Raw genomic sequence first — 25,083 nt, 5'->3', positions numbered from 1 at the left:
ATAGTTGAAATCATGCAGTATGCAGCCTCTTCAGATCGACTTCTTTCACTGAGTAACGTACATTTAAGGTTCCTCCATGTCTTTTCATGGCTTCATCGCTCATTTCTTTTTACGGCTGAATAATATTCCATTGTCTGGATGTATCCAAATTTATTTATCCATTCACCTGCTGAAGGACATCTTGGTTGCTTCCAGGTTTTGGTAATTACGAATAAAGCTGCTGTAAACATTGATTGCTTTTTGAATGTTTAACCACTTTTGTATTCCTCAAATAAACTCCTCTTGGTCATAATATATTATTCTTTTAAAATATTACTTGATTAAATTTGCTAATATTTTGTTCAGATTTTTGCACCTGTGTTCATAAGAAAGATTGATTTGTACCCTTTCTCATTCTGTCCTTGTCAGGTTTTGTTTCCTGTTTTGCTAGTCTCATAAAACAAGTTGGGAAATGTTCCCTTTTGTTCTCTGGAAGAATTTCTGTAAGATTAATATTATTTCTTCCTTAAGTTGTTGGAAGAATTCAAATATTCCTTTGTGGGAAGAATTTTAATTACAAATTGTTTTTGATGGATCTATTTAGATTTTGTATTTCTTGTTTCGATTTTGGCAAGTTGTACTTTGCAGGGAATTGTACGCATCCAAATTTTCCAATGCGTTGGCATAAAGCTGTTGATAATATTCTGTTGTTAGTATTTTGGTGTTCTGTCATTGCCTCTTAGTATATGATTAATATTCTCTTAGGTGTTCTCCGTCATCCTTGATAGTGCTGGTTTTTGCCTCTTTGTTTTTCCTTCATTAGTCTTGCTAGAGGTCTTTCAGTTTATTATTCTTTTCAAAGAAATAACTTGATTTTGTTCAGCTTCTAAATTGTACTGTTGGATATGGATATTTAGATCCTTAACTTCTGATCTTCATTTCCTATATATGCATTTAAAAGTATAGATTTTAATCTAAGCACAACTCTATCTGCATCCAGTTTTGGTATTTCTTTCCATTGTATCATTCAATTCAAAATACTCTGAGTTCCCTTCTGGTAATGCGTTACTTGAAATATGTTGCTTAATTTTGAGACAGTTTGGGATTTTCTAGTTTTTGTTGTTGTCCAGCTTAACACTAGACACAGTATACTCTGAATGATTTTAGTTCTTTGACATTTATTGAGTCTTGGTGTTTCACTCAGCATTTAGTCAACTTTAAAGATTTCATGTGCATATTTAGTAAATATTTCACTTGCAAAGATGAATTGCAATTGGGCGTAGTGTTTTCTGTGTCAATTAGATCAAGTGTGTTAATCGTGCTGTTTAGGTCTTCTGCATGGTGCCAAAAGTGGCATAGGGTAATCAGGTGCACTCCTAGCCCCCTCCGCCTGTCTTCAGCTTCCCTCTGCTTTTAGAGGCTCCCTCTGGGCTCGGGTTCAGGATTGGTGACAATCAGCAGAGTGTGTGACTCAGTTCTCCATCCTGTCCTTCTCACCAGAATCCGGGCCCCTCGCCCTCATAATTGGGTCCCTCACTACCGAAAACTCTGCCAGTTTCTGTTGGATTACTGGCTTTTTCTTGGATCTTCAGGTTCTTGAAGACCCAGAATTGGCAAATGCTCTTAGGAAAAGGCAGCCATTAAGTATCTATGTCTCCATCGGGTCACTTGTTGTCTTGGTTGCCTCAGAATGTCTCGGACTTCAACCATCGTTTGAGTTGTTCTGTAATCTGGCTTTTCTGAGTTTTCTCAGTGGGAGTTTTAGTCCTGCCCAAGCTGTCCTCTTATATTCAAATGGAAGTCCTTCTATCACACTTCAAAAAAAGTTTAGTTGTTTATGCCTTTTGGTTTGGTTTTGTTTTCAGTCTGACTCTTGCTAAGTGACTGAGTAAGCGGGAGGACCTTGTTTTAACTGTAGTTTTTTCATCACCAATGCCTGGTATATATAATGACCTCTTATTGAATTTTTATTGTATGAAGAAAGAACTTGTATATCATGTAAAAGGTTTCAAAAGTAAGCTGCAAAATTAGCCGATTTGGCTTTCCTGTGAGATTTTCCCACAAATTTAAAGGCCATGTTTTTAAAAGGGGAGACGGGGTTAAGTTACATTGTTTATCGATAACACAGTGAATTTTTGACAGAGCTGAATTAGGACTCCTGGCCTTTTAATAATTTGTTTAACAACTATTTATTGTGCTACCCTGAATCAGGTACTGCTCTGGGTATGGGGAGAATACTGTGATTATCTTGGTAGATAGGCCCCAATTCTCCTCAAGTTCCCCTTCTGCATATAACATATCGCAGGGAGAGAATACAGAACAGTGTTGTTAATATAAGTATCAGCATATCACATTTTAATTAATAGATTCCAAATATTGTACACTAAAAATTATTTTTTTTCTCTTATAGAATATGACAGATACCTAGCATCTAGCAAAATAATGGCAGCTGCTTACCTCGACCCAAACTTGAATCACACACCGAATTCGAGTACCAAGACTCACCTAGGTACTGGTGTGGAACGGTCCCCTGGGGCAATGGAGCGAGTGTTAAAGGTCTTTCACTACTTTGAAAGCAACAGTGAGCCAACCACTTGGGCCAGTATTATCAGGCATGGAGACGCTACTGATGTCAGGGTAAGTACGTTTTCCTCGGAGACATCTTCAGTGTCTATTTAGGGTAAGTGTTGTTGGCACATACCACAAAAAGATAAAGTAATAATTTTTATTCCCATATTACAGAGATGTTAACTTTTTCTTTATAGTATTTATTCAGTTAATATGTGACTGACCAGAGTTTTAATTGTTGTAAAACTTCTTAGGAAAATAACTGGATCATATATTATTTATATAGTGCCTTTGACTTGTTTTTCTCTCCTGTTTCCTTTTCTTTAACTCTTTGAAGGATATAAGGAAACAAAGCAATTACAATATCTTCTCATACTTATGCAATAAGAAATTATTTTCTAGAAAGTGTAACTTTGAATATATTTGTGTGACTCTAAATAGGATAGATTCTTCAAAAACTCATGATAATCTTCTATGTACCAGATACTGGCAGGGTTCTGGGATACAGACAGTCCCTGTGCGTACAGCCTATAGTCTCTTGTTGGGGATGTGCTCACAGCCTTAGCACAGGACAGCGCAGGAAGTGCTCCCGGGGGAGGCCTGCGGGGCAGGGCCTGAAGGGAGTGCATAGTAGCCCGCAGGGGTTTCCAGGGGTTTCCTTTCGGGAGTGAGAACTCATGGTGAAGAATCATGGGAGAAGTGCTTTGTAGGCACAGGTTCCTGAGAGTGAGAGGTGAGAAGGGAACACTGTGACTTCAGAAAACTGAGTGCAGTGTGTAACTTTCCAGGAAGTGTTTACTTGATCATGTTGAAGAAACTCCCCTCCTCCCTGCCCCCTCCACTTACTCCATCTTCATCTGCGAGGAGGACAGGTGTCCAGTGACTAGGACAGACAGATATGTCTTTTTGACCCCCTTTCCTTTTATAATAATGAAACTAAGTAATTTGCTACTCTTTAACTTATATGCCTTAACTATTTTTAAGTAAAATAAAGGGATTGGTAGAATTTAGATTTAAGGCTACAATATTACATTTGAATTATATGTAATTTTCTGTTATCTCTGTAATATTGTAATACTGACTATTCAAATGGATTAATTATTAAGAGGAGACTCATTCAGGATTGAAATATGTGTTACTGTCTATTCATGTGCTATAACTGAAATATAATAGTCTCTTTTTACAAACTTTTTATGAAGCTTGCTGGCTTTTTCTAGTTTTTCTCTTGTTTTATATTTAACCTTATAAACACCATCCCCAGGTAGAAAAGCCAGCAGCTAGTGTTCTGTCTTAACATTAATCAGATAATTCATACTGAGAGAACCTTGCAAATGTAACGTTTATGGAAAGGCTCTTAGTGTGTGTTCTAGTCTTTGTAAATTTCAAATAGCGTGAATGAGGAAATTCTGTAAACCATTGCATTAGCCTTAATAAAGTTCAGAGCATTTATACAGGAGGGGAACGTTTCATAGGTTATGAATTTGACAGGACATTTAGCAAATGTTCAAGACTTGTTGTATCAGAAAATTCACCTGGGAAAGACTCCGTGACAAAAGTGTTTCAGAGTCAAACTTACTGCCCATTGAAAGGATTAATCCACAAGAGAACACAGGTGATTGCTGGGTACAGGTCACCCTTTAGCCAATATTAAAAACTTACCAGGTATCAAAACATTCATATTGTGAAGAAAAGTTTAAACCAGATACAAATACATAAGTTAGAGAACATATTTGTCAAACTTTTACGAAGATCAGTACAAGCAAATCTGTCGCCAAAAATCAAGTTGTTTTATTTCATAGTAAAATGTTTGAAATTTAATAACTCTTATCAATTGATGACTTTCACCGTGAGGCAGAGGACTCTTCATTGGCATTGATTCACCATGCCCTTCCTGGTACAGCATAAGATCCATGCGATACTGGGTCACTGTGATGGAAGGTGGGCACTTTTCATAACCCACTCTCATTTAATGCTGTAACATTTGAAGGTGCAGTATTTTAATTGTAAATTAATAGCTAGATCTGCACATCTGAACAAAATAGTAGTGCAGAACGTGTCCTAACATCTTTCTCCCCAAGAAGAGGCATCAAACAGAGGAAGATTATGGATACAGAGACTAGCATAGGCAAGAGTAAAATGGAAGAAACATGCAGCATTTGAGGGCCTGATGACTTTAGAACAGAAACAGGGTCAGGTTGTGGGGTGGGTAAGTTAAAATTGGGAGTGTGGTCACTTGGGAGAAAAACAATTTAATGTAGCAAAGAGGAAGCCATGCCAACCATTTTCTGAAGAGGATAGCTTATTATTATGCAAAGTTACTGAATAATTAGATTCAGTCTTAGACTCTCTTGCTACACTGCCCGATACGGTAGCCGTGTGCGACTGTGGAACACATCACTGTGGCTAGTGTGAATTGATGATTTGTAAATGTGAAAATGCACACCAGCTTTCAAAGATTTAGTGTGAAAGAATGTGAAATATCTATTGTATGGAAAGAATAATGTTCTTGACGTGTTAGTTTAAATAAAATACTAAAATTGAATTTGCTTGTTTTTTTTTACTGTGGCTACTAGAAATTTTAAAATGACATATGTGGCTTGCATTATATTTCTTCTGGACAGTTGTGCTCTGTAGACAGTAATTATCAGAGAGACTCCTTAACTCAGAAGAAGCAAAACCTTTGGAAGAGTTGAAAGATTTACCTTCACCAGGAAAATATCTGAATTCTTGTAGTAATTCATTACAGAGGTTTTATTTCTCATGCTTCAATTAATAAATTTTACTCCTTTTTACGTATATGTGCTAATTATACATTAATTAGCTTAAATGTTTGGTTCCTGGAAGGATTCACAGGACTCCACCTTTTACAGGCAAGGTGTGCAGAACAGCAACAGTAGGAAAACAGTTCTCAGGGATCTGGAGATCTCAGGTCAGGCCTCGTGGCCTTAGACACTGAGAAACCATCACTGGCCCGCTTGTACAGCGCCTGAGTCTAAGGAGGGCTAATGCCTCTTTGTGGGGTCTGTCAGATGGACATTTTCCGTCTATGTAACCAGCCTTCACCTGTGTGACTCCCCAAGTTCCACCAAAATCAGGCGCAAGTCATAAATCCAGTTATGATTACTAAACAATATTGAGAGGCTGGTATGTTCTGCCCCTAAATAATTGGTAGCCCATGGTTGCAGGCATCACTTATCTTGGCCATAGCTTTTGCCAAGTATCAGTATCATGCTCCAGGCAACTCTGGAGATCAATATGGAGTCAGTCCAGAAGAGCCGAAATTAACCCATGATGGACAATATTGAATAAGATTTGTCATCCAGAAACACTATAGTGGTACTTCAGAATAATAAGGGTATAGAGAGAATTCCAAATTCTACCAGAGACATCCCCTACTTACGAAAAAGAATGACATTTATGTCAGACTCTTCATCAATGATGCTAGATGCAAGAAAATACTGGAACACTGTCTTCAGAGAACTCAGAGAAAATAACTTGTGCTTTAGAAGTCTATATCAGGTAGATTATCAGTCACGAAAACGTGGGATGAAGGTATATGTAGAGAAAGAAGGATGTAGAAAGTTGATACCTTAGGCTCTCTTTGAAAAAACAGCTAGATGACATAATGGAGCATGAAAAAAAGTGAACTCAGAAAGAACTGCTGCAGGAGGCTGAAGGAGGCCGCGGCCCTCCAGCACACTGCTACCCTGCGGGCCGTCTCTCCTGCACCTCTCTTCCATCTTCACAGTCTCCTAAAGCTGTGACCGTGGAGTAATCCACCGCTCCGCCTGCTCCACACGTGTACCCGTCCTGATTGGTCTCATTCTAAATTTATGACCTTACTGCCGCCTAACTGCATCAACTCCCCTCTTCTCTGTCTTTACACTTCTTACTCCAAAAGAACGACCCAGTGCTTCAGTGCAAGGGTTTCCCCTCCTTTTAGTCCCTTAGGGCCTTTGGAATCGTCTTTTCCTCCTCTTTGGCTTATGCTCTACATCCAGTGCATTAGCTACTCCTGCCCACGTTGTCTCCAGGATATACCTAGAATCCACATGCTTCATAGGACCTACGCTGCTGCACCTTTTTTTGAGCCCCACCATCTCTCGTATGCGTTGTCACATGGTCTCCTAACTGACATCCACCTTCCCCATTTGCCCCCTGTGTCTGTTTAAATGAAAGCCAGAGTATGTCACTCCTGTACTCAGAACCTTCCAGTGGCTTCCTGTCTTATTTAGAGTGAACATTCAAGTCCTTCAAGAGCCCCTTCCGCTCTCTTCTCCCCTTCATGCCCTGCAACCTTCTGTCCTGCTGGTCACTCTTACTCTCTGCTTCCTGGACTGTTTCTCTAACATGCCAGTCTTCTAATCAGTAATTGGCTCAGAACCTCCAGTCATTCCATGTTTCTCTCAGAGAAAAGCCAGATTCCTTTGGTGGCGTACAGGGACCTACTGGATCTGGCTCTTGTTACCCATTCTCATCGTGTTTCCCACAGCTGTCCTCTCTCACTCACTCTCCTGTACCCCCAGCCCAAAAGTGCTCCCTCTCCCCCACTTTTCTGTTCCCCTTTACCCTATTTTGTTATATTTTCTTCAGGTGTTTTTTCCTAGTTTAAATTGTCTTGTTTCTTGATTTGTTTGCTCATTTGTTATCTGCTTTCTTCCGCTGGACTGTAAGCTCTGTGCCAGCAGGGCCCTTTCTGCTTCATGGTGTTGTCACCAGCATCTTCAGCAGTGCCAGCAGTCACATAGCATGTGCTTGACAGATCCCTTTTTGAATGCCTGTTTGATATCCTAGATGAAATGGAGTACTTCTAATGGAGAAATGGAGAAATGTTAATTAGGAAAATTGGTTGCAGAAGTAGAAAGCCTTAATAGACTAATAATCACAAAAGAAATTGAATTGATCGTCAGAGATTACACCTATCTAAAACCATACCTGGCCTTAGTGATATTTCTATCAAACCTTCATTCCTACTTATTATTTTTTTTAAATCGCAAGGCCTAAAACAACTCATTTTTATGCCCAGACACGAAATCTGGGCAAGTACATTAAAATGCTGCCAAAGATTAAGTAGCAGTTGAGTTCTTGGACAATATTCTTGTCACATTCAAAGCATCTTAAAATTCACTAACAGGCTTATTGAACTTTTCTAAATACATAGCAAACTCTCAGGTTTCAGTACTCCTCATGAGCCACTAAAAAAATATTGACGTAATTACCTGAACCTGCAACAGTAAATAACCAAAATCAGTCCACGTAGTTTGCTAAAACGTGAATATACTTGGTTGCATTAGTGCTAATTACTGTTACCAAGCTGGTAATGGGAAGAATAGCAGTAGAAAGTAACATTCTGATCAATTTAAAATCAGTTTTCTGGTTGGAATGGGAAAATACACAAACAATTTGGAATTCTGTGGGTTTACAGAAGGTATGAGTTCGTGAGCAGAGCTGTCCCGTGCTAAGAACGGCTGGGAGTTGTAGGGGAAGGACTCCCTCAGGCGGTTTTCCCAGAGTCCCGCCAGAGACAGTTGCCTGGAGGAGTTTGTCTGCAATGGTCCCGGGTCTCCAGTGTTTATTGTCGGATGTCGACACTCACTGCCTTATGCATCTTATCAGTGTAAGCTGTTCTCTCTGGTAGAGGAGCAGGGGAGTGCACACTTAAAAACTTGAACGCTGATCATTATGGATTCAAATAATTTTGGTGTAGGAAAGGACTACAGAGATGTTAGAAAGTTAAACTTCTTTTAATGGGTAGAAAGTATCATCTGGAAAGAAAGACGTTGGGGAAAAAGAATCAAAAGCAGTGTTAAGAAGGAGAGTATGAGACAGCAGAGCACGAGAAAAATGAATTCTTGATCACTGAATCCTTAGATCTGGTGACTGTGGCAGCCAGAATAATGGCCCCTAAAGTTGTCGACATCCTAATCCCCAGAACCTGGGCATATGTGACCTTACCTGGAAAAAGGAACTTTGCAGGTGGGACTAAGGTTAAGGACCTTGAGATGGAGAGATTATGAGTCCTTAAAAGCAGCAGACCTTTTCTGGCTGTGGGCAGAGGGAGGGGACTACAGAAGAAGGGTCAGATGCAGCACTGCTGGCTTTGAAGATGAAGGAAGGCAACCGTGAGCCGAGGAATGCAGGCACCTCTAGCAGCTGCAAAAGGCCAGCTGGAGCCTCCAGAAAGCAGCTCATCCCTGCTGACACCTTAATTTTAGCCCAGTGCGACCCATTTCAGACTTGTGATCTGCAGAAATGAAAAGTAATACGTTCATTTTACGTTAAGCCCCTGAGTTCATGGTCATTTGTTACAGCAGTGGTTGGGAACTAATGGAATGACTGTGGACCAGCAAAGTGCGTACTTTGTCTTGGGGGATTTTCAGGAGGACTCCTAGTTTGCTACTGAACCAAGCGGAGGAGATGTACTAGCTGTTGGAGAAGAGGGTTTAGATTTCCGCATCTTGTTTTTGGTAACTGCATGATAGGCTCCTACCGATAGAGCCACAATTAGAGAAGAATGGTAGGAACTTGTTGGTTTCCTAAAAGAGAGGAGTGTCTGGAAGAGAAGCACTGAGAAAGATGACCCCTGGACGTTATGAAAGACAAATCAGTAGTGATGATGCTACTTGGTGATTCTTAGGAGGAAGAAGACGTGGACAGTGTTAGAAAAATACGTATGGCCTCCGATATCTCCTCTCGAAATAAACAAATCTTGCAAATTATCTGTGATGAGGTAGCTAAAAATATCAAATATTCTTTTTTGTCTTGTTCCTCCCTCCCACCTTCCCCACGCACTTATTACCCTTTTGCATGTATTCATTATTGCGTCTTTCTCCTACTGGACTCTGAGACTTTTGAGGGTAAGGATTACATTTTACTCATCGTTGTATTACTAGCACCATGCATGCAGTGGGCACTTTAGATGGTCATTGATGAATGAGTGAACATTCACAAATGAATAAACATGAAGGAAAGGATTGCGTGACTAATTTCTACCAATGGGAAAATGTCATTTCTTTCCAGACACTGTCTAAAAGATAAGTGACCAAGATGAACCAAGCAAAATCATAAAAAGAACCTTTAGAAACAAAATTATAGCCTCAGCTCCCTAGTAAGTTAATTCGGGAAATGTAATTATGACAGTAGTGAAATGCCCTCTCCCTTTTTTTGGTCCATTAAATTGATAAACCTTTTTTTTTTTTAAATTTTATTTTTTTTAAGGTAGATTAGCCCTGAGCTAACTACTGCCAGTCCTCCTCTTTTTTGCAGAGGAGGCCTGGCCCTGAGCTAACATCCATGCCCATCTTCCTCTACTTTATATATGGGACGCCTACCATAGCATGGTGTGCCAGGCGGTGCCATGTCCGCACCCGGGATCTGAACCGGCGAACCCCGGGCTGCCGAGGAGCAGAACGTGCACACTTAACCGCTGCGCCACTGGGCCGGTCCCTAAACCTTTTTTTTTTTTTTTTTAAAGATTGGCATCTGAGCTAATATCTGTTGTCAGTGTTTTTTTTTTTCCTTCTTCTTCTCCTCAAACCCCCCTGGTACATAATTGTAGGTCCTCTGGTCCTGCTGTGTGGGATACCACCTCAGCATGGCCTGATGAGCGGTGCCATGTCCACGCCCAGGATCCGAAACATTGACACACTTGGCTGCTGAAGTGTGCAAACTTAACCACTGGGCCACGGGGCGGCCCCAGTGTGTCTGTTTCTAAGCAATGCTTCTACGTGTGTATGATGACAGCTAGAAAGTTGTTCATAGCAGTATTTTTGCATTTCCACCTCCCTTTCTCCCCCAAAACAAGGAAATAAAGAAGAAAATAACTGTCTACCAGTAGCAAAATGGCTCTGTACACTGCATGCTGTTCCTGAAAAGATAGAAGTATGATGCAGACACTGGCTTTTTTTAATTTCAACGTTAAGAAGAATTCTTTCTCTGTGAGTGTCTTACATGAGAATTTAATCAGGAAAATTGTGGGTTTCCAAAGCCTGAGATGTAATTTAAATGAATAAACGGAAATTTCAGAGTAGCTAAGTATTATTTCATATACTGTAGGGCTAGATTGTCATGAGCCTTTAAAACCAGGATGAGAAATTTAAATTTAATTCAGCCACCATTAGTGGCATATTATAAACCCTTGTCCTGTTATCTCCCTAGAGAAGTCACTTTTCTAAATGTATGCATTCCAGAAATACTAGACATGTACTAATGTATGTGTGTGTGTTATGTGGAAATGGTAGCATTTCTGTAGGTAGCATCGTAGTGTTTGTTGAGTATGCATTCCTCACTGAATATTTAGTTCTCAAAGTTATGTGTTCAGTTGTCCAGAACCAAATAGTTGGTTCTCAAAATTATTTAAGTTACTGAGTATATGCATTCAGCATCAAATATTTAAGTACCTTGTATATTCATAATCTTGGCTGCTATCCAAATTAAGTCAGAAGGGAGGTTTATAAGAGTACTGGAGAATGAGAAATAGAACAGAACGTGATGTGGAAGCATAATGAAAAAGCAAAAAATGAAATAAAAGGAAATGTCTATGTGTTTATTGCTTCATTTTTTAATGGAGAGTGAAAGTTGCAACGTGTGGAGTCCTGAGGTGCTACAGTATGGGAAATCTTTGTTATGCAAACCCAAAGTTGAAATCATTCTGGGTGTCTTCAGGCAGTGTGATCAAGTGAACTGACTAAAACTCTCTCTATTCCATGAAACTCCAAAACTCAGGACCTGCTTTTCCTCTAAAAAGCACCACAGTTCTGTACTAAGCCTCTCCAGTTGATACTGCTTCTCTGCAGGTGGGCCCCTGTGTGCGCCCCGTGAGTTCAGAGGTCCCTTTGCAAGGGGTCCTCAGGGAACACACCCGGACAAGGTGGGATTCCTCCAAGGGTGTTGATGGCAATACAGGTCTAAGAAATGGTTTGTGCACTGCCTCACCCTCTGTGTCTGGGCATGGAAGGATAGACGTAGTGCACTCAGACGATGAGAGAGAGAAACGTGAATTGTAGCCCTAACAGCAGAGAGGTTGCTCTGGAATGTAGTAACAGTGAGCTTTGTGGAGTCAAGAGAAGACGCGCTCAGACCTGGGCTGTAGTGCAGGGGTAGCTGGAGGTGGTGTACACTTGGTAGTGAACTGGCAGAGCTGGGACAGGGAGACAAAGGCGCTTTTGTGGGAATTTGAAAGAGGCGCCAGCTCCCATCATTTGTAGCTAAGGGATTTGTGTGTTGGCAAGGAGAAGCTGCAGAAGTCGCCTTTGAGAGAATTACTAGAAAAAGATGTCCCCTCCTCTAGGCAGGTCTCCCACCCCACGGCACAAGATTTGAAAACTGGAGCTCAGGCTGGGTTTAGGCTCGCACTGCCCCCTTGGCTGGGCGCCCATGGGAGGGTCTAACCTGCACTGTCATTCACGGTGGCCCTCTCAGAAATTCAAGGACTTGAATCTAAAAGCCAGAAAGGACGTTTTATGCCTCTCTCAGTTCCACCCAGAGTTCATAGGCTGCAAACATCCCTCCTGTCTCTGTGAGACTTCATCGTCTTTGTGAAATTGTCTTTGATTCCCCCAGCCTGGTCCTTGGTTTGTGCTTTCTCCCTGATCCCATATTTACTCCCTCCTTCCATGCTCCTTCCTCTACTCTCCCATGCTTGATACACAGACTTGTCCCAGGGATTGAGTAATCTGAAAGGGAAGTCAACCTCATGCGGGTACCAGGCCTGCCCTTAGTGTGGACACACTGGGTTCTTGACAGTCTTTGTGTGTAGTACATGTTATTTATCTTTTCTTATGCGTAGGGCTGGGGACACCCTTAATTGTATTATTGACAACATCGTGCTGTAATAAAGAAATACTTACTGTGTGTAGGAACTTTTAAGATGTGTCTTATAAGTTATATGTGATAGCTTCAGTTAATTGCTAATTTTTAAAAACTGGTGTTGATTTTCTTTAATAGACAATATTGATTAGTAGACATTTTCATGTTAATATCAGCATCATTAGAGACTTACTAATGGCCTAAGATTCTGGGCAGATTACAGTGGATTCTGATTAGCACATCCTCATGTAAAGGCATCGCATGGTTTCGGTCATATTCCCAAGTCAGTCTTCCATGTGTTGCTGCCTCTTTTCAAACATACATGCACAGGACTTCCACACCTGTGCAGGTATAGGGCAAGAATCAATTCTAATGCTTCCCTTTCTCTAGGGAGAAAGCCATCTCTAGGGAGCCTTCCCCGATGTGCTCCTCCAAAGGTTGTTTTCATCTCCTCTGAACTGGTGGGGCACACACGTTGGAAGCATTAGATTGGGGCTATTGTAGATTGCTGCATACTGATGTATAGAGAGCAAAGAGCAGATTGGTTAGGGCCAACTTCAACTAACTTTTCATATGTCATCAATATTATCAGAAATGTGGCCTTAATTGTAGGCTCCTAAATGTGTGTTTTTAAAAAATAATATTAAGCTTGCAGCCCATTCTTAGACAGTATGCTTCCTTGGTTCAGAAAGTATAACCCCCTTGGTTCTAGTCCTCAGCAAGTGATGCCCACAGAGTTTCTGGTATGCTTTGATAAGTTTGGGGATGATGCAAAGGTGGGGCTGCAGAAATGTGTTTTAAATTTCCATGCCTCAATTATCAATAAAGAAAAGGAGAGAGCCTCTTTTTGTGTTTTTTGAAAACTTTTCCTTGTTCATAAGAATACTGAAAGAAGATTCCTAAGTAAAATTAAGTAATTTATTTAACTCGATACTCTTTTACCAAAGATTTCTGATAATTAACTAAAAGAAATGAACATTGCATTAACTTTTAGCATACAGTTTTTTTTGTTTATAACAGTCATTTTTGTGGGGGGTATGTTTTAGGGCATCATTCAGAAGATAGTGGACAGTCACAAAGTAAAGCACGTGGCCTGCTATGGATTTCGCCTCAGTCACCTGCGGTCAGAGGAGGTTCACTGGCTCCATTTGGATATGGGTGTCTCCAATGTGAGGGAGAAGTATGAACTTGCACACCCCCCAGAGGAGTGGAAGTAAGATTACAAACCTACTTTGGTGTGACTCGCACTTGATTTGTTTTGCATATTAAATCACGCACAAGAGGATAAATGTCTATGCCTGATTTTCACACTGATTGTCGGTACGACTCCTGCATAAATACGGCTCGCTGGTAATTATTAACCAGTGATCTCTCCTAGACTTGTGGTTAGTCTGTCTTTGGGGGACCGTTGACTTTTGATTGTGTGAGCCGTCTGATTCCGTTCTTCCGTGGTGGCCTTTTGTAGTCACACTTCTCTTGTCAGTGCTGCTTTGTGTCCATCCCTACTCCAGGAACTCAAGCCCTGATGCTTTTCCTTTCTGTTCTGTCAGCATCCTTTTCTCAGCAGAACTTCATGTGCCCTGAGGAGACCACTCCTAATTACCTTATTAATGGATTGCACAGCTTGCATGATTGTGCCCAGTAATCCTTAGCTCACCTGAAGAGTGTATTTTTGATATATGTATATTTGATATTCGCATACAACATTAAAATTAGGAAGTGACGTCTTAGTGACTTGTGCTGACCTTAATGAAATTGAAACCATTCAAGATGAAGTAAAAGAATTCCCGATAACTGTCCTTTCCCTGGTTCTCTCCTAATAATTTTTTTCTCTATTAAGCAAACAAGATGTTTGTAGGAAATTGTACATCGAAAACACTTACATTTGAGAGAAGTGTAACTTGTAAAAATGGGGTTCTTCCACAGGGGTCCTTGTTTTTAAGATAATGCTGCAAAACTAAAGATGATTGTAGATTGTGTTTTCTTTTTTTTTTGAGTATCACAGGCTTCAGGGCACAGCACCTATATTTAAATTTAAGCCACAAGTCTTTTTTTTTTTAAAGGTTTTATTTATTTTATTTTTTATTTTTCCTCCTTCTCCCCAAAGCCCTCCAGTACATAGTCCTGTATTTTAGTTGTGGGTCCTTCTAGTTGTGGCATGTGGGATGCCACCTCAGCATGGCCTGATGAGTGGTGCCGGGTCCGCGCCCGGGATCCTAACTGGCGAAACCGTGGGCCCCCGCAGCAGAGCACGCGAACTTAACCACTCGGCCATGGGGCCGGCCCCTAGATTGTATTTTCAAATTCGTCAAATAGCTGAACTGAGCTAATGAAATATTCTGTGAGAGTATAGTTTGATTGATTTACCTCAATGGCTACTGAAAAATCGACCTCCAACTCCTGTATTTAGTCAGTTAGTCAAGTAAGTGTTTAAAAGTTAAGAATATCTCGAAGGTATTTGAAAACACCTGCAGGTGTTTTTGTTTAGCACAGTTTATAATCTTCTTAGCTTATATAGACACGTGAGAGAAACCTTCATAATGGTATTCTTAGTACTCAAGAGAATGTTTGTTGAATGTAAATCTCTGAGTCTACAAGCTTTGTTTTTGTTTTCTTGAGCCAATTTATTTTACCTTATTTCAAGTAAAATTGAGTAGGGACTGTTTTATTTTGAATCCTCAAAAGAAAGACAAATTTAGGCTGACCCTCCTCGAATGAAGGATGATGAAGATGCTGCTGCTGCTAGTACTGATGCAGACGATGATAACACTGACGTCTTGTCACCACTGAGTGGCTGCTAAGAGCCAACCACTGTGCCAGCTATTTGGTATTTATAATTTGAATATTTGTAATTTGTAAAATGTGTATTTCATTTACCCAAACCCTATGAGGTAAAGACTCTTGTTATCCCTATTTTTACAGATGAAGACAGAGGCACAACGAAATTGGTTTAAGTTGCATTCACATAAATAGGATGTGGCATAGCTTTGATTTGAATTTAGCTGTCTGACTTTATAGTATAGGTTTTTAAAATCAACATGCTTATCTCAATAGGAATAATGTAATCTTAAAAACTCTGAGAATGTAGCTAGGTTTATAAGATTGGTGGAGGTTGCATGGATAGTAGGTGGAGGTGATGAAAGAAGAAAATATGATTGGAGGTACAGTTGATACATGCGTGGTATTTTCAAGCGTGAGAATTAGTACTGGTTGTTCTTAAAGTCAGTAAGAAACAGGAGACTGTTAAAAGTAACCAAACAGATTTGAAAAAGAACCAAACAGGAGTTCTAGAAATCATTGGATAGAAAAAACAGCAGATTAGACATAGCTGGAAATTAGTAAACAAGAAGATAGATCTGAGAAAATTTGCCCAAAACATAACAGAGATGAACAGATGTAATATATGAAAGCAAGTTTATGTGACATGAATGCGAAGTCAACTCATTTCTAATAGGAATGCTAGAGAAAGAGGATAAAAAGAATGAGGAAGGGGAAATAATCCTAAAAGATAATGGCTGAGAATTATCTAGAATCAGTGAATGACATGAGTCCTCAAATCCAAGATTAACCTAAGATCCCAAACGGGGTTAATAAAACTAAATTCACACTTTGGCAGATTATAGTAAAATAGTGTTGTACAAAAGAAAAAGAGATGATGTTGAAAGCAACCAGAGAAAAATTCAGACTTCTCTACAGCAATAATGATGCCAAGAAAATAGTGGAATAACACATTTGAAGTGGTGAGAAAAGGTAACTGGCAACATGTATTTGTTTGCCCAGTTAAATTACCATTCAAGAACAGGATGATGTAGAGGCATTTTCTTTAGAGAGTTTACCACGCGGGGAACCTCTACATAAAAACCTCAGGAAAAAGGAAAATGGTCTCTGAAGGAGGGTTTCAGATGCAAGAAGGAATGCTAGCAAAAAAATTGGATAGCTCTAAATAAGCATTTGGCTCCATAAAACGAAAATAATGATAAAAATTTATTTATTTAATTATTTTTTGGAGGAAGATTAGCCCTGAGCTAACTACTGCCATTCCTCCTCTTTTTGCTGAGGAAGCCTGGCCCTGAGCTAACATCCATGCCCATCTTCCTCTACTTTATATGTGGGACACCTACCACAGCATGGCTTTTGCCCAGCATTGCCATGTCCGCACCCGGGATCCGAACCAGCGAAACCCGTGCCGCAGAGAAGCCGAACGTGCGAACTTAACTGCTCTGCCACCGGGCCAGCCCCAGAACTGACTTTCTATATTAAAAAAGTAGGGCTCAATACTGGATGCATGTCAAAAGAGAGGTGATCAGGATTAAAGTGCTGTCAGCTAGGTCTCAAGATTTTATACAAGGGTAACAGCTAAAACATTAGAAATAGATTTTATAACTTAAACAGTAGATGGGTAAATAGGTTTTAGAGAAATATAGCAACCAAAAGAAGGTAAGAAATGGAGAGAAAGAAAGCATGGGAAAATAGGATAAATATCAATCACAAATAAGATTTCAGAAATAAGTGCAAGGATACTGACAGTAAATGGTTAGAGATTATTAGAGTGTGATTAAAAAATAAATTCCAGCTGTCTGCTCTTTATAAGAGGCATCTAAAACAGCGATGTTCCAGCATTTCCTTTGACTTACAGAAAGAAATCTATTCTACCTTAAAGTCCAGTACACATGTACTTGTATTTCTGTCTCAGTCCGCCTCTCTGCACTGTCTGACGCACTCAGTCACTTCCTTCTGTCTAAATCCTCTCCTCACTTAGCTTTCTGGTAAAGATTTTCCTCCTGCGTTACTGACCATTCACAGTCTTTCTCCTCCTCCTTAGCCATTAAATTTTGGGCTGCTCCAGTGACCTCTTTTCCTCTCTTCCTCTTCTCCCTAGACCTGCCTTTGACATTAAATTCATACTTTAATTGGATAGACAGAGAGAAACCAATAAACAAGTTATTGCAATGACCCAGGCAGAAATGATAAAAGGTGGTAGACTGAGGACGTAGCAGTAGAAGAGATGAGAAGCAGTTGTACAGGGATATGTTTTTAAGGTGGAGCTCACAGTTTACTGATGGGTCCTTTTCCAATGAAACGTGTAACTCATTCCTGCTCAGAAATTTCCAGGACCTCCTCGTCACCTCCGGAGCCAACTCCAAAGTTTCTGATTCTCTCAGTCCTCGTCTCCTGCTGTTCCTCCCCTTCTTCCACTCTAGCAACTTTGGTCCCTTTGAAATTTCAGTTTTCGTGTTCAGAGGTACTAAGGTTGGGATCTAATTTGATAGTCTCTTCTCTATTGCCAGCTTTCCTGCTTGTTGAATAATATGGCCTTCCATCTCTCTTCTCTTTGCCGTTATCTTTTGGAACTTTTCACTTGCATGACCCTAGCCACCCTGGCTCTTACTGGTTTTTCAACAAGCCAAGCGTGTTGCTCCCTGGGGCCTTTGAACTTAGTGTGACTCTGCTGAGTATGGCCCTCTGCCGTTTCCAGCATGTCTTGGACTTCCCTTCGTTGAGGGCGAGAGCTCCACTGTCACCTCTTCCCTGTGGCCTTCTCTGACCATTCTCTGGATAGAACCTGCTGCCTGCTTGATATGATCTTTCTCCATCAGGGACTTTGTCTTACTCACTGCTCTGTTTCTGGTTTCTCGCTGTGCCTGGTATATGGTAAGCACCAAATAAAAAAATTTAAGTGAAAATTGAATCATGGAAATGAAATTGTAAAATAAGCCAAGAGGCAAAATATTACGATGAATTAATACATGTTGCTTACTATGTGTCAGACATCGTGCTAAACACTGGACTTATTTTATCAAAATTTATTCATGTTATGATAGTCTTATCAAGTAGGTACTCTCCTTTTGCCATTTTACCCCTGAGAAGGCTGTGGTTTAGAGAGGCTTAATCACATTCCTGAGATCACACAGCTTAAATGGGTGGCAGAGCGGCAATTGAGCTCGTGCGCTCAGCTCTTTCTTCTGTACTCCTGTGTTAGATGTGTAACTACAAGAAACAGAACATTCGATAATCTTTCTCTCACTAGCAGACATTGTCTCTCAGTTCATAGGTAAGTGCGTAAAGGCAGCTACAGTTCTGGCTTTAGTTCTGAGAGGGAAGATCTTAATATTCAAATGAAAGTGCTGGGACTCATGAGGATAATTGGATATCGGTTTCCATTCCAATGAGATTTTTTTAACAGATTTCTTTTCACGCTATCTGCTATAGGATCTGTTGATACTTTTAAATGAACCTGAGATATAAGCTTGTTAATTTGAGTCTTCAGTTCTCCAAACACCTCAGTAAGCAAGTTTGCAGCGCATGTATTTGGTTGTAACTTTCTCAGGCAGGATGACCTTACGCAGGTGTCAGGACACACCACTGGGGAAAGGAAGGGCTGGTTTGATAAATGGCTATTCTTGTAGGAAGAGTAACAACAAAATTAGATCCTACTTCAAACGAGCCACAGAAATCTACTTGAGATGGATCAAGTTTAAAAAGACAAAGTTTAATGGAAAATATAATTGAATCTGTCTCTGGCCCTGGAGTAGGAGGATTTTCTTAATACCCCAAAAATGTTCACTGTAAAAGGAAAGAATGACAAATTTGACTTTGCTCAGATTAAGACATTCTGTTTATCAAAAGATAGGTTTTTTAAAGTGTAAAAACAAATTTCAAGACATGTAACTGACAAAAGATGATGTCAAGAGTTCTTCTGCTCAATATAAAAATTGCAAACAACTCAGTAAGTGGGCAATAAAGGTATTTTCATAAAAGAGAAAACAAGTTTGGCCAGTAATCATAGGAAGACACTGTCAGCTTCATTAGTGATCGAGGAGATGCGACTCTAGACCACGAGATTCTGTCTTACACTATCTGGTTGGCAAAAAGTAAGTTGTCTGACAGTATCAGTAGCTGGAGAGGTTGTGGATCCAACAAGGTGTGAGGTGCACTGCTGAGGAGAATGTAAATTGGTGAAACCATTTGGGAAAACATCTTAGCATCCTCTTGAATATCTAGTCATTACATACCCCACAGTGCTGCAGTTCCACTTGAGACGCTGTCCTTGAGAGACTTGCATTTCTGTACTAAGCTAGAGAGGCAGGAATATTCTTAGAAGAACCAGTGACAGTGAAGTCAATTGTGGAATAGTCACACAGTGGAATTTTACACAAGTCAAAATGAGTGAACTATAGAGACATGCAGCACTATAGCCAGATGACGTTGTGTGACAAAAGTCAGTCCCGGGACAACGTTGTGAGTGCACTGAATACCAATACCACTGAATTGTCCACTTTAAAAAATGGTTAATTTTTTGTAAAGTAAATTTTACCTCACTGAAAGAAATTGAATCCCAGAAGATGACGTATATATAGCATGATGTGCTTTCATAAAATAAAAAGCAAACCTAGAGTATTGTTGGGGACATACCAGTTGAGTGAGACAAAATGGAACATAGAAATAAAGGACCAGAGGGAAGCAGTCCAGAGCCTCTGTAGGGGGAGCGACCTGCCCCCCAATCCCCTGAAGGAACTTGTGCTGAGTCCCCAGCTTCTGGGGCGGAGCTCGGAATCCCTCCTTGAGTATGCACGTGCCCCTGGCCCTGCCTCCTCCCAGTCTGCCCAGGAGTGGGCAGGAGCTTGCTTGCCTGTCACTGGGTTCCTGGGAGACCCCAGTTAAGTGGGTAGTATTTGTTAGGATGTTGAGTCAGCCAAAAAAGTTTAAATTACAATACCATAGCTAGTTTTTAAAAAAACCAAAGGTGTCTTGCAGTTTTGAGAGTCTTCCGTGAAACAGATTTAAACTCTAAAGTTTTGCACTTAGATAATCAAATTCTAGTTAACTGAATTTGGGTAACTAAATTTCAGTTATCTGGAATCACCTATGTGGAGTGGTCTGTTTGGCTTCTGAGTGGGTTAATCAGATACACACAGACTGTAAGAGCTTCTGGGGAAATGGCCCAGTCCTTTCAGATGTTGAATTCAGGGCTTTGAGGGCCAGGTCTCAGAGAAGGCTCTCTTGGTGTTTGAGAAAGCATTGTGGGGCTTTGCAGAGCAAGTGAAAAAGAAAATCCTTTTCATTGTTATCAAGATGTGGTTCGCATTCTCCTGCTCAGCACTCCTCTGTTCTCTGCTGTTTAGCAGCTCCTCTCACTCTGCAAAGAGATGATTTTCTTTTCAGTCCTTTGCAGGAGAAAAAAATCTTTTATGTAGAGGTAAGATGTCCTTTTTCAAAGAAGACAAAAGAAAATGAGTAATGATAGTTTAGGAAGTTTTAGATTGTATTTTGATACAGTTTTCTGTGTTATCTTGAAATGACATTGCATATGCATATACCTTAATTTGAAAAGCTGGTCTCTCATTATAATGCTGAATTCAACAGGAGTTCTTAAAAAGATTTAAAGCAGTATGACAGTAAATAGAGGAACACTCTGACAAATTTGGAAGTGACACCTTTAAAAAAAAGGATGGACTTCCAAATTTGCTGATTTATTAATTAAACTTTTACTGGATGCTTCTGCACCAGATACTGACAGTACAAAGATGCATACATTTCTAGTCAGTCGCCATACAACTGATGTTTATTGACCAAGCTGGTTTAAAACTGGTTCTGGTGGATATTTGTTACCACAGCTACAGAACAATCAGTCTTATGGGAATTTCTTTTTATTCTCAATATGTATCAAAAATTGCAAAAACAGTACACAGAAATCCTGTGTACCCATCAGCCAGCTCCCTTAAATGGTAAAATCTCACATAATAACCACATAGTTCAGTTATTGGACCAGGATATTAACGTTGATGCAGTACTATTAATCTACAGGCATTATCATATTTCACAGTTGTCCCACTTAATGTCCCTTTTCTGGTCCAGGATCCAATTCAGCATACCACGTGTGCCTTTGACAGTCCTGTCTCCCTAGGTCTCCTCTAATCTGGGACAGTTCCTCAGTCTGTCTTTGTCCTTCATGACCTTGATACTTGTGAAGAATACTGGCTGGTTATTTGTATCATGTCCCGCAGTTTGGGTTTGTCTGGTATTTTTTTTCATGATTGTATTGAGGTTATGCATTTTGGCCAGAATACCACAGTTAAGGTGTTGTGCCCTTCTCATTGCATTGCATCACGAATTCTGTAATATGATAGGACTCGTTTTACTGGTGCTTTTAATTTGGATAATTTGGTTAAGGTGGTGGCCAGGTTTCTCCACTAGAAAGTTTTTATTTCCCCCTTGTAATTAAGAGAGATCATCTGGGCAGATACAGAGACTGTTACAGACGCCTCTTTACCATTGCGTTTTCACCCACTGCCTTCAGCATCATTGATGATTCTTGCAGTGATTATCACTGTAGTTTTTGCTAAATGATGAATTTCTATTTCCATCCTTCTAGGTTTTCTTTTTTTAATTAATGATTTTTGTTTTTTTTAAGATTGGCACCTGGCTGACATCTGTTGCCAATCTTCTTTTTTTTTCCTCTTCTTCTTCTTCTCCCCAAAGCCCACAAGTACATAGTTGTATATTCTAGTTGTGGGTCCTTCTGGCTCTGCTGTGTGGGACATCACCTCAGCGTGGCCTGATGAGCCATACTAGGTCCTCGCCCAGGATCCAGCCTGGCAAAACCCTGGGCCGCCGAAGCAGAGTGTGGGAATTTAACCACCGGGCCATGGGGCCGGCCTCTTCTAGGTTTTTTTAATTAGCAGTCTCTTGTAAGGAAGAGCTGTCCACACCACATTGTTTACGAGAATCATCTGTGTTGTTTCCTCCAGTCGTCCTTTGTTTCCCTGTGCACAAACTGGCTCCCTGATCCTTCTCAGTACCAGGGTTATCAGAGCGTTTCTCCAGCTTAACTTTTCAGAAATGTTTCTGCTCATCCCCACCATTAGTTGGTGAGCTTGTGGGTATCTTGTTGCTTGTAGTTGGTGGTAAGACTGAGGAGGTTAGATGTCAGTGACATTAAGAGGAATACATTACTTAGGTGTAGAAGCAAAAGGATGGTTTTATTTGGGACATGTTATATTTAGCAGCTATTTGGAAGTCCATGGAGTGGCCTCCAGCAGAGAAGTGGAAATGTATGTCAGGATGTTACAATAGTAACAGAAGTGTAAGGAGAAGGGTAAGTTTTGTGGAGGAGAAGCAGAGTGAGGACGTTGACACTAGTAGGGGCATGGGCTTGGACATCGGGGGCTGTGGTTTAAGGCCTGAGATGAGGTGACTGGACTGGAATTGAATTAGGTGCCAAGTTTCAGTAGGGTCATGAGGGGAGAAATATGCTAGATTGTAGTGGGTTGAAGCAGGGACCAAAATCCTTAACACGGTCTAAAGACCTTGCCTACTTCCACATGAGCAAGATCAGTTTGTGTTCCTCTCTGTTTTAAGCTGTAGGTGCCTTCTCTTAGTTTCATTCTGCATTTGGGCATTCATACGTGTTCTTGCTGGAGAGGAATCCCATGTCTACTTCTTAATAACTGTGGGAACTTGGGCAAATTACGTAATTCCCTAAAACTTTCCCCCCATCTATGAAGATAGGGTGAAATAGTAACCTGGTCATTGTTTCTCACCCAGAGTGGCACAGTCGCCTCCTGGTCTCCTGCTTCTTCTTGGCCTCTGTTGTCTGTACTGTGTAGTGTCGCCTGACTAGCCCTTAGAAATGTCCATCTAGTGATGACACTGCTCTGTGCACAGTGCTCTAGTGGCTCCCTTTCTCACTGAGGGTGAGCCCCACAGTGGTGACGTGCAGGGTCCCACATGGTCTGCCATCTCCTGATGCCACCTCTTTCTGAAGCCTTTCTGCTCACTGTCCTCACTCAAGGGGCTCTGGTTGCGTTTGGCTTCCCACACACCGTCCAGCCGCAGGGCCTTTACCCTCTCCCATCTGCTCAGAACTCTTCCCCGCACGTAAGCGCACAATTCCTTCCCCACTTCCTGTAGATCGTCGTTCACACATCACTGAAGCAGAGTGTCCTCCACTGACTCCCTTTAGAAAGCAAGACTTCATCGTTTGTCATTCCATTACCTTGCTTAGTTGTCTTTGTAACATTTGTTACCCCCTCACAGATATTTGGGTATTTGCTGTCTAACTTCTATCACAAAATTGGAAACTTACTGAGGACCAGCACTTTCCCAACCGCTGGAACTGTGCCTGGTACATGATTGGTGCTGAAATAAATATTTGTTGAGTAATTACTAATGTAATATATAAACCTTAGAGACCATTATTGTAATGTGCCAGTGACTGTTTTAGGTGTTTTATGTTTACTAACTCATTTATTTCCCCCAACAACCTTATGAGGAAATTGAGGCAGAGAGAGGTGACAGCAGACAGTGAATCATGTGATTCAGTGATGGAGCCAGAATTCTAGTGTAGGCGGTCTTGATCCAGAGCCCATATTGTTCCTGCTTCTCGTAGGGTGGTTACTGATTAAAAGAAGTCATCTGGGTAAAATGCTTATCACAATTTCTGTTATATGCCTTGTAGTCAGTAAGTGTTAGTTGATATCATCAACATCAGGATGCTGGATATTAAGAGCGTAGATGTGGAGCCAGGCTGCCAAATGTGTGATTTTGGGGCCTGTCTCTTATCATTAAAATGGGATAGCATTCATACCAAAAGCCTCCTGTGTCCTTTTTGATTCTGGAACATACAACCTTGGAACTGATTCCTAGTCTGTGAAGTGTGAATAATTACACTTCTGTTCTCTGATTATTACGTTAATTAAGAGAAATAGTGCGTATAAGGTGCCTGCTAAGTTATAAATTAAAAATAAATGAAATCTGTTATGCTTCTGCAAGTACTTGCCCAGTGTCAAATATCTGTCAAATAAGTTATTGAACACCTGAAAGTAAAATTAAAATGGAACCTCATTGTTTGGCAATTGTGTATTTTAATAAGACAGACACTTAAAAGTGTCGGCAGAAGTTGTGTTTGTGTATCTTGCATTATTTCCACCCTTAACTAAACGAAAAGAATTGTGATGGTTACTTGGGTTTTTCTCCTTGTGAACCTATTACATTTTTTAAAAGATAATTAACAAAACTTTTAGAAAAAATAGATATCCCTATAGCCTTTGGGTAGGCAAATAAATAGGACTGCATAAAAATTACGAACTTTCTTCCTCAAAAGATAACATTAAAATAAAAGATTTTTTTTTTTGATTTGATTTTTCCTTTTTCTCCCCAAAGCCCCCTGGTACATAGTTGTATATTTTTAGTTGTGGGTCCTTCTGGCTGTGGCATGTGGGACGCCACCTCAGTGTGGCCTGATGAGCAGTGCCATGTCCATGCCCAGGATCGGAACTGACAAAACCTGGGGCCACTGAAGCAGAGCACATGAAGCTAACCACTTAGCCACGGGGCCGGCCCCTAAAATAAAAGATTTTTAAAATAATTTTTAGAAGATACCATTAAGAAAGTGAAAGGCAAGCCATAGCATAGGAGAAGATATTCACTAAGTAACAAAGGCCTCACATCCAGAAAGTATAAGGAATACCTACAAATAAGGTGGGGGTGGGGGGACAGACAACCCAATAGAAAAAAGGACAAAAGCTTAACAGACATTTCACAAAAGAAGATACCCCAAACGGCCAGTTGTCATGTGAAGAAGTGCCCAGTCTCGTTATTCATCAAGGAAATGCCAGTTCAAACCACTGTGTTCTATGACAGTAAGTGTCAGAGTGACTAAAACGAAAAAGTTAGAGATACCAAGTAGAAGCGAGGAATAGAGGAAGCAGAACGCTCCATGCTGCTGGC

At 40.5% G+C, this 25,083-nt stretch overlaps 1 protein-coding gene across 49 annotated transcripts in view; it reads left to right on the top strand.

Moving 5' to 3' along the window:
* The window catches only part of PTK2 (protein tyrosine kinase 2), a 279,891-nt gene that overhangs the window by 92,206 nt on the left and 162,602 nt on the right, over window positions 1-25,083 (top strand). For 35 of the 49 annotated variants that reach the window (XM_070221906.1, XM_070221887.1, XM_070221892.1 and 32 more), the window contains 2 exons: window positions 2,390-2,616; window positions 13,401-13,567. In XM_070221906.1, coding sequence (XP_070078007.1) covers window positions 2,422-2,616; window positions 13,401-13,567 — 362 coding nt within the window. In that variant the 5' untranslated portion in view covers window positions 2,390-2,421. The remainder of the gene's footprint in view (window positions 1-2,389; window positions 2,617-13,400; window positions 13,568-25,083) is intronic. The other 14 variants (XM_070221910.1, XM_070221919.1, XM_070221915.1 and 11 more) reach the window with 1 other exon arrangement.

Source organism: Equus caballus, chromosome 9, assembly GCF_041296265.1.
Source record: "Equus caballus isolate H_3958 breed thoroughbred chromosome 9, TB-T2T, whole genome shotgun sequence".
Classification (NCBI taxonomy): domain Eukaryota; kingdom Metazoa; phylum Chordata; class Mammalia; order Perissodactyla; family Equidae; genus Equus; species Equus caballus.
This window is presented reverse-complemented; position numbering and strand designations above follow the sequence as displayed.